At 42.4% G+C, this 9,174-nt stretch overlaps 1 protein-coding gene across 1 annotated transcript; it reads left to right on the forward strand.

Moving 5' to 3' along the window:
* The first annotated feature begins 4,586 nt into the window (after positions 1-4,586).
* On the forward strand, positions 4,587-8,334 carry Snai2 (snail family transcriptional repressor 2). Its single transcript, XM_050125155.1, has 3 exons — positions 4,587-5,117; positions 5,735-6,280; positions 7,126-8,334. The coding sequence occupies exons 1-3, from the start codon at positions 5,039-5,041 to the stop codon at positions 7,305-7,307; spliced, it is 807 nt and encodes a 268-aa protein (XP_049981112.1). The 5' UTR covers positions 4,587-5,038; the 3' UTR covers positions 7,308-8,334.
* The last annotated feature ends 840 nt before the right edge of the window (positions 8,335-9,174 follow it).

The raw sequence follows: 9,174 nt of genomic DNA on the forward strand, positions 1-9,174 counted from the left end.
CTAATAAAACGCCAGAGAGTGAATATGCAAATTAATAAGATCCGAAATGAAAAGGGGGACATAACCACAGACACAGAGGAAATTCAAAGAATCATTAGATCTTACTACAAAGGCCTATATGGCACAAAACTGGAAAATGTAAAAGAAATGGACACGTTCCTAGATAAATACCATATACCACTTTTTAACTTTTATCAGAGAAGCATTTAGTTGCTGCAGGCAGTGTTTAGTGCAGAGACCCATAACTGGTCAAAATACTGAGAGGAAACAGCTGAGAAGAAACACCCCTAAATGTCTATATCAACCTCTTCCCAAGGCTCAGAAAACACTGAGGAAGAGGAGGCAAAAAGAATGTAAGAGCTGGAAGACAGAGAGGAGTGCTGCTGCAAAATGAAGTCCTCTGGACGTCACATCGTCGCTTCATACATGAATTCAAAGCAGCTGTGGTTACCTGCGTGAAAACTCCACAAGATTAAGCCAGTTAAACTCCTTAGCATTGAAGGGAGTTATTGGCAGCTAATAGTTACTAGATGCAGAGAGGTCATTTTTCTTGGGGCATGTGGTCAGTGGATGCACAAATGTAATTGAAAAAAAAATTAAAATAAGTAATTGAACTCAGTGTATTATTAAAAAATAAAATAAAAAGGAAGTGAAATTGAGGAGATGATATGTGTTGTGGTTGAGATGAGGGAGGGAATGGGGGATGGATATGATGAAGACACATTATACGAAAATTTCAAGGGATGAGTCAAATTTAAACAAAACCTTGTTATTTAATACAATGAGATTTGATAGAAAATTTGTAGCTTCATTTCTCCTACGGACAAAGATAATATCTTATGGTATTTGCAATTTGAGGGATAATTACTAAAATAATTCATGAAAAATTTATGGCATCATGGTTAGCGTAAGCTAACCATCTGGGAACATAGAGAGGGATCAGTTGCTATCAGCACTTATTATTCTTACAGAAGAATTGTTTATTAGGCTATTTTTGTCTCATTCATTCTTATAGCTATGTGTGGTTGGTACATGCCATTAATCCCAGCACTTGGGAAGTAGAGGTGGGCAGAAGTTTACATATTGGGTTTTAAGTCAGCCATGAGCATATAGTGGGACCCTGGTTCAAAAACAAAACAAAAATATTCCTTGTGCCTGATTATGCTGAAATTACGTTCACTTATAAAGAAACAGTAATTTGTTGTGTAATTTCACGTGATGCATTTGAAAAATAGAGATATTCTGATAAATTTAAAATAAGTAATGTTCATTTGAAATTGTAGTGATTACAAAACAAAATCAGAATGCTAATGTACAGTTATAGTATGTCAACCTATTTTCCAGTAGGTGGCAGACATTGTCAAGAAGTTACAGAAAAGAACATTCTATGACTTCTAAAGCTGACCACTAGGTGTCTCTTTACAACCATGTATCTCCAAGCCGTTGTATAAAACTCAGGCAGGTGTACAATTTTCTACTCTTTCTTGCTCATCCAATAGCATCATCACTGCTCTACAAGAAGTGCAAACCCAGCACCCAGGAGATGAGCATAGGGTGAAGCACTGTGTACATTGAGTCTGCCCAGCAGGAAAGGAAACCATCAACCTCTAAGAGGAAAAAGACACCGAATACAGTTGGATTGCAGAAAGCAGCTTATTAAAATGTTCTTCAAGAGAAAGAATACTCCCCATTTAAGGGATCTTGAACAGTACTGACCACATCTGCAGGTGTTTATAAAGAAAGACAGAGTGTTAGTAGCTATGGGTCTAGTGAATGTTTCCTTATGAAAAGACAAGAAATGATGGAAATTCCTGACCAGGGAGGACAGCCTGACATCATTTTCAGTGGTATTGTTTCCCATCCCAATTTCAATAGTTTTACACACACACACACACACACACACACACACACACACATATAACTTTACTGGCTTCATTAACATGATATATTTGTATCTCTCTCTTTGGTGTGTGTGTGTGTGTGTGTGTGTGTGTGTGTGTGTGTCCAACCACACGCTGTAGTTCCAAAGAAGTATGGTTAATTTTACGGACAAGCACAACACTACATGTGATGTCCCACATCTTTAAGACCTGGAAATATCACCTGGCAACAGACATACTTCATTTCCTAAATATAGCTGGCAGCCTCCACTCTGCTTCCTGTGTGGAGACCTAAGAGTGCACAAAGTGAGTAACAGCTATTCCAACCAAAGCATTTCTCTGTTGGAAGAACAGGACTGTGCCTTTCCTGGGAAGAAAATTACAGCCAGGATAAAGAAAGACCCCAGGAATCCAGGCAGCCTCATGGGAAAGATTCAAGCCATCCTGGTCAGCTTGTTGGAGAGTAGAGGAAATGCAAGAACATGAAGAGATGGCATGAACTTTCTAGAGTTCCATCGGACCCAGGAATGAGTTCCCCGGAAAACAGGTCAAGATTACCTCCTAGTGCACTTAAGCCTGCAGAGGGGTGATGAGGCCCACTACAGAAGTGCATGGGGGTTTGTGTACTCTTCCCTTCCTTAGATGACATTTTACAGCCTAAGTTAATTTAACTTATGGGTAGCTCTAGCTTCACTTGGCTGGGGTTCTCTACAAGAAGTATCTCTAAGTCACTTCTCTAAGCTGCCTACTTAAGGAACACCAGTTTCTCTCCTGCCTAGGACTAACTAATTCCCTGCATTAGTAAAGGCTACTTGTAAGCCACCTCTCTCTCTCTCTCTCTCTCTCTCTCTCTCTCTCTCTCTCTCTATTTGAATTCAGAATGAAACATTTAAAATAAGTGGTGCTGTCTAAGCAAAGCAAAAATGTCAGCACCCTCACCCATAAAAAGCCCGGTGTTTGCAGGGGGAAAACCTGTCCTGCACTAGCAGAATCCTCCAGCTGGCCTCGGGTGTGCTGGACTTCCATTCTTGAATTTTTGCCACATCAGGTTAGCACCAATTGTCCTGTGCTGTGCCCGAACAGAGCACCTGTTTAATGTGATTTATGTCATCAGCCTGTGGACTCTCCCGTGCTGACAAGTGGAACAGACCTCAGGCATTTAGAGCAAACCTGGCTCTATGTTGTGGCTAGCCTTCCACGCAGTCTGGAGCCAGCATACAGGCTCTTTGCAGAAGAGGGTACATGAACCTTTGTTGTAGTCTCTTAACTTAGCCCCCAGCCCGGGGCCCCTGGGCACAAAACTCTGGTTTATGCATTTGTGGTTCAAATTCAAGGGTTCTTTTTGCTTTTGTTTTTCCAGCCACAATGAATGACTACCAAATTTTTAAATAGATAGCAAGAGCACACACAGGTTATCTTGTGTGTGATAATTATTAGTAAAGAAATACTTAAACATCCTTTGACATTCCCAGTTGTCTTGTGGCTTTGTGCTGTCTTAACGATATTAGATCCCTAACAAACGGTGCGTTTTGCCAGAAATTGGGTGGCAAAGGGAAGAATTCTTCTCTATAAAACAGGTGCCTGAATAGGAACAAACCCACTAGGTCAGCTCAGATTCCAGCTCTCGTCCGCACTTATGGTAGCCTAGGGAGAATCTAATGGATTCTCTGTTCCTGTCCCCTAACGGTTCAGTTCCTTTAATATAAGGATTCATATAAACTCCTTTCTGTGCTTGACGTTTAAATCAGTGACTGTTGGAAGAAGGAACAGGAATCATTGAAATCAACCCAGGAAGTCTGTGGGTTTCCCCTCCCCCCACCCCGCCCACACACTCCTGTTTTCTCATCCCCAGATTAAGAAGTTATGCCGCCTGACAATGCACTTTTCTCTTACAAGTCTCAACACCGGCGGTGGTATTCTCTTTCCGCTGTTCTCTTCCAGCACCTTTAAAAGAGAAGTCAGTTGTCTTCTGGGGGATTTGTTTCTCGGATTTCGTTGGGATAACACTGAAATAAAACAGAATTGTCTACGCGTGTGGCGAAAACGGCAGTTTTAAAGAGTCACTTCGGAGCAGTTTTAGACCTATTCCTATATGTAAATGCAAGGGATTGGCTGGCTACTGGACTGTCTAGCTGCCAGTCAAGTAGCTTGCAAAAGAACCCTTTCCCATCTTTTAATGCAAATCAGGAAAGTTGTGTGTGTGTGTTGGGGGGGGGGGAGCAGGGCTTGGGCGGAGTGTTAAAAACCCCTACCAAAGAAAATACCACTAAATTAAAGCAGATACTATTTAAGAATTAATTGTCTGTAAAGATTCACAAATGAAGTTTTTCTTTCACTAAAACTCTACATGCTACAAAAAAAAAAAAAAAAAAAAAAAAGTAAGTCTTCATGTCGCCTTGAGAACTTTCCATGATTCTTCCAGAGTCTGCCTATTGTCGGAGTCTGCCCAAGCTTCCCTTTTATCTTTGTACTCTTCCAGTTCCTGGGACAGACTGCTAGGCATTCCTTTCAAGCGGCTAATGCAGCAGCCAGCAAGTTAACTTCCCGGCGCGCGGTCCTAGAGCTGGCCAGACCAGCCACGGCGGCTGCGGGGCGCCTTCTCCTCCCTTTTCCAAAAAATCAGGGCCATAGTTGGCCCGTGTGCAAATAAACCCCCTCCAAGTGCTACTTCCAAATATAGGCTCTCCGGTCACCAGAGGCTGCGCGGTCCCGAGGGCGGCCCTTCCTTCCCGCCCACGCCGCGCCCGGCAAGGCCCACATCTGGAAGCCAAGTCGTCCGCGGTCAGCTCGCGGGAATGCCTTCCCGCAATGTTCAAGAACCGAAATTTTCTCTTTGAAAACATTTAATATATTTTAGGCCTCCGCTGAAATGCCTTGAACAGCCCATTTTGAACCAGAATAATTTAGTCTGACAACAGATTCTTCCTCTGTTCACAGCTGTCCCACAAGGAGGAGCTGAAATCCGAACCTCTCGGCTGTGATTGGATGCTTCTAGTAAAAGCCAGGGAGAAAACCCCTCCCAGTCCAGAAGAGCTCAGTCGGGCAGGGAGCCCGGTGACTTCAGAGGCGCCCGCCTGTCCCCCGCCGCACCTGAGCCGCCGCGATGCTGTAGGACCGCCGCCTGGACCGTTATCCGCCCGCGCCCGCCCGCCGCCACCATGCCGCGCTCCTTCCTGGTCAAGAAACATTTCAACGCCTCCAAGAAGCCCAACTACAGCGAACTGGACACACACACAGGTAAAAATACGATCTGCAAATCTGTGCGCGACCGAACTTTACTCTGTACACAGTGGGCTGCTTTCCTTTCGGTGCTATACTGAAACAGTCCTTCCAATCTCTGGATCGCCTAGACTAAGTTTTAATTCAAAATTGTTGAGTTCTTTGCTTACAAGGAAAGCCTCCTTCCGGTAGGGCAGTGTGGTTCTCAGAGGCGGTGTACAGGCATAATGAGTGCACCGAGGTGAGCGCACCCTTCCCCGAGGCTGAACTGTTACCTTGGGGAGCCAGGAACTTGAACTGGATTCCTGCATGCTATTGCCCCCACAGCCGTGGCAGGCTTGGAATAGCCCATGCACGAAATGAAAAGCTACTCTACAGAAAGTTTTAGAATAGTGTCTAGCTCTTTCTAAATGAGGACAGTACAGCTCCTCCAGAAAACCCATTAGGAAGAGTCAGGGCAACTGTCAGCGTACACAGGGACACAAGCCCAGATGAATGTGTGTCCTTGTAAGAGAGTCTGTTTTCACTGTGGAGTCTGGTGTGTGTTGTTATGTGCTGTCTCAGACAGTGCACATATATTTTCAAAATATCTTGCCTTATTTTTCTTTCCTTTCTCTCCTTTTTCTTTCTCCTAGTGACCATTTCCCCGTATCTCTATGAGAGCTTCCCCATGCCCGTCATACCAAAACCAGAGATCCTCAGCTCAGGAGCATACAGCCCTATTACTGTGTGGACATCGGCAGCTCCATTCCACTCCCCTCTGCCCAGTGGCCTTTCTCCTCTTGCTGGATACTCCTCACCCTTGGGGCGGGTAAGCCCCCCGCCTCCATCTGACACTTCATCCAAGGACCACAGTGGTTCGGAAAGTCCCATTAGTGATGAAGAGGAAAGACTGCAATCCAAGCTCTCAGACCCCCATGCCATTGAAGCTGAGAAGTTTCAGTGCAATTTATGCAACAAGACCTATTCTACTTTCTCTGGGCTGGCCAAACATAAGCAGCTGCATTGCGATGCCCAGTCTAGGAAGTCTTTCAGCTGCAAATACTGTGACAAGGAATATGTGAGCCTCGGTGCCCTTAAGATGCACATTCGGACCCACACCTTGCCTTGTGTCTGCAAGATCTGTGGCAAGGCTTTCTCCAGACCCTGGCTGCTTCAAGGACACATTAGAACTCACACAGGTAAGAGAAATATAGAAAACCAAGCCTCTCGGCTCAAAGGGGTGTGTTAGGGCTGTCTGGGGGTGCCTTCAGATAGTGACAGGGGGTGCTTTTTATGAGGTGAATCACTGGTAGCTGCTTCTTGGCTGCTCCAGAGCTTGTTAGAGCAGCAAGTGCTCCATTTCTTGCTATCAGCATCTGCTTCAGAGACTGTAAACAGCATTTAGACTTTGGAAAGTACATGCAGGAGGTTTGGTCTCAAAGATCAGTTAGAAAGCAGGAACCGGGTACTTGATGTGTGTTCTGCAGAACAGCCTCTGGTAGTCAGCAAATACAAGTGCTTGGATCCTAGTGTTGATTTGATAAACAGAGGGGTTTCCCATAGTTTTTGGCTACATCTTCGCTGTGAAATCTGTCAACTCTTTTATTATTTTTTTTTGGTTGGTATTTTGTTTCATTTTCTCGCTGCTGAAACCCTCAGCACAAATGCATATGCAGGGAGGTATGGCATTTATACAGCCTCAGTCACCACACAGAAGCACTGGGAATGTGGGGAACCGCTCACCATGCCTGCACCTGTTGAAGCAGAAACCCTTATCAAGAGAAAGTTCTTTGGCTAAATTGCTTCTGCATATCTAGCAGAACTGGTATTTTTAAAGGAAAATTTGCTTTTTTTTGTCTTTTAAGACCGGCTAGGAATACAGCTGCCCAACATGGGGGGATATAATCAGGCTAGGTCAATTCTCATTCTTTTGATAAACTACTGTTGATGTTAATATTATTTGACTTTGTGCCCTGTAAAAGCACTGACTGACTTTTTTTTTTTTTTTTTTTTATGTCTTCTTACCCTTCCCCCCACCAACCAGGGGAGAAGCCTTTCTCTTGCCCTCACTGCAATAGAGCTTTTGCAGACAGGTCAAACCTGAGGGCACATCTGCAGACCCACTCGGATGTAAAGAAATACCAGTGCAAAAACTGCTCCAAAACCTTCTCCAGAATGTCTCTTCTGCACAAACATGAGGAATCTGGCTGCTGTGTGGCACACTGAGTGGCGCAGCCCGTGTTTACCCGAACAGAATGCAGTTCTTCACTCCAATGCCGAATGCCAAGTGAAAGTCCAAAGACATTTGTTTTCTCTTGTGCTTACCTACCAAAGAATATGTATAGACACACGTGAGTCACACCACACACACACACACGCGCGCGCGCAACTACAGAATAGAATCTATCTGCATAAGATGAATCCTTTCTATGTGAAGTTTGAGATTATATTTACTGACAGCTAAGGGAGAGGCTAACAGACAAGAACCTTTCTCGCTAGAGATGAAGTGAAAAGCACATTGCATCTTTTCTCCCTAAGAAAGCATGCGGAGATTTATATTGCTGCCAAACCATTTCAACCAAAAGGAACAGTATTGCTTCGTAATAGAGTTGTAATCGTGTTTCCACGAGGAAGAGAGCCTGCCAGATGCTATCTCAGGTGCCTTATAAAGTACTCCAAGTTTACTTCCTTACATGTCGGATGTCTGGTTGCCATCGGTGAATGAAAGCCTTTTCTGGATTACCTACAATGCTTTAAACTGTATTGTTACGAGAAAAAAAATATGAGAAAAAGAATAGAACACAGGAGAATGTATTAAAATATTCTTGGTTTGTTTTTATTTTTGCCATGTGTGCCTTGGAAGAGGAGGGAAAGAGAAGCTTCAAACATTCCTGGTGCGTGTGCCATGTCTTACTTTTTAAGAGAATCTTAGTGATTTATAAGACAATGTAATGAGTAAGACAATGTATTGCAAGAGAGCATCTTAGACATTCAGTAATGTACTTAGACTTTTGAAAATGCATATGGTGAATGCAATAATACAATTTCCCTCCAAGTGCCTGTTTTATGAATTGTGTAGTTGATGTAAATTTGTGTTTATTTTTATATGACTGAATGAACTCTGTATGAAAGGGAGGTGTGGTCCATAACTGTGCCTATACACAACCTGAGTACTTGTGAAATCAATGTTCTTTTTTTAAAAAGTAACTTTCAAGGTCTCTTTTTTACAATAAACATTTTTTTGGTTTTAAAATTGATTGCTCATATACTATTTTCAAACATTTCGTTTGTTTTAATATCAAATACTATACTGAAATTTGTTTTTGTGTTAAGAGAAAGCATAAGTGATATTTTTATACATATAAAGTATCAACTTGTGCTAGATTATAGTACACTGCCTTTTTAAACGCTTTAAGTACTATCACATTCAGAAAAGATAACATGGTGATAACTTGTTAGCAAGATTCTAGGGCAAAAAAAGGTCATCTGAATAGTCAAAAACACTTGTTAAACTATTCTAATGTTAATTTTACTGATTTTTTGAAGACAAATTATGATCACTTATGTCTTTTCATGTGCCATTGAAATAGTTTAAGATTTCTAAAGGAAATGCTATTCAGTGAGATAAAGAGGGAAGCATAAAAAGCCTACAAGAGCGAAATAGAATTATCATAAGTAATATATGCACTGGAAAAATTAAACTGTATAAACAAAAGCCCATTGGTAGTGATGTAGGTAAGATGCATGGTGACCTTAGGGGTAAGCTAGAAAACTAAAGTGTCCTTTTATGGTATAATAAAGTTGAGCAGGTTTCCATCCAAGCCCAGGATGTATTTCATCAAATGTTATCTAATCAAACATTCCATATTCAAATTCATGTTGTCTGAGTGCATATGTGGGTTTCCTAACCATGATGAAACTTCACTAGGTACCAGAAATAAGTGAACCCAGACTTGAAGGCTTTTGTGACAGTAGGTTCTCCCTGCTATTAACTGACTGTTTCTCTTTATGTTTATGATCAGGACTTGTAAAATCATCTCTTTCTCTTAATACTTTTATGATTCAAGCCAAAGTTGGTATCAATATCTCAAAA

This window comes from Alexandromys fortis, unplaced genomic scaffold (genome assembly GCF_014885135.2).
Source record: "Alexandromys fortis isolate MF-2015 unplaced genomic scaffold, M_Fortis_MF-2015_v1.1 scaffold_239, whole genome shotgun sequence".
In the NCBI taxonomy this organism is placed as follows: domain Eukaryota; kingdom Metazoa; phylum Chordata; class Mammalia; order Rodentia; family Cricetidae; genus Alexandromys; species Alexandromys fortis.

Coding starts and splice junctions, on each gene's coding strand:
- Snai2 (XM_050125155.1), top strand. CDS start 5,039: ATGCCGCGCTCCTTCCTGGTCAAGAAACATTTCAACGCCTCCAAGAAG. Junction 5,118..5,734: donor CGAACTGGACACACACACAG/GTAAAAATACGA, acceptor TCTTTCTCCTAG/TGACCATTTCCCCGTATCTC. Junction 6,281..7,125: donor ACACATTAGAACTCACACAG/GTAAGAGAAATA, acceptor CCCACCAACCAG/GGGAGAAGCCTTTCTCTTGC.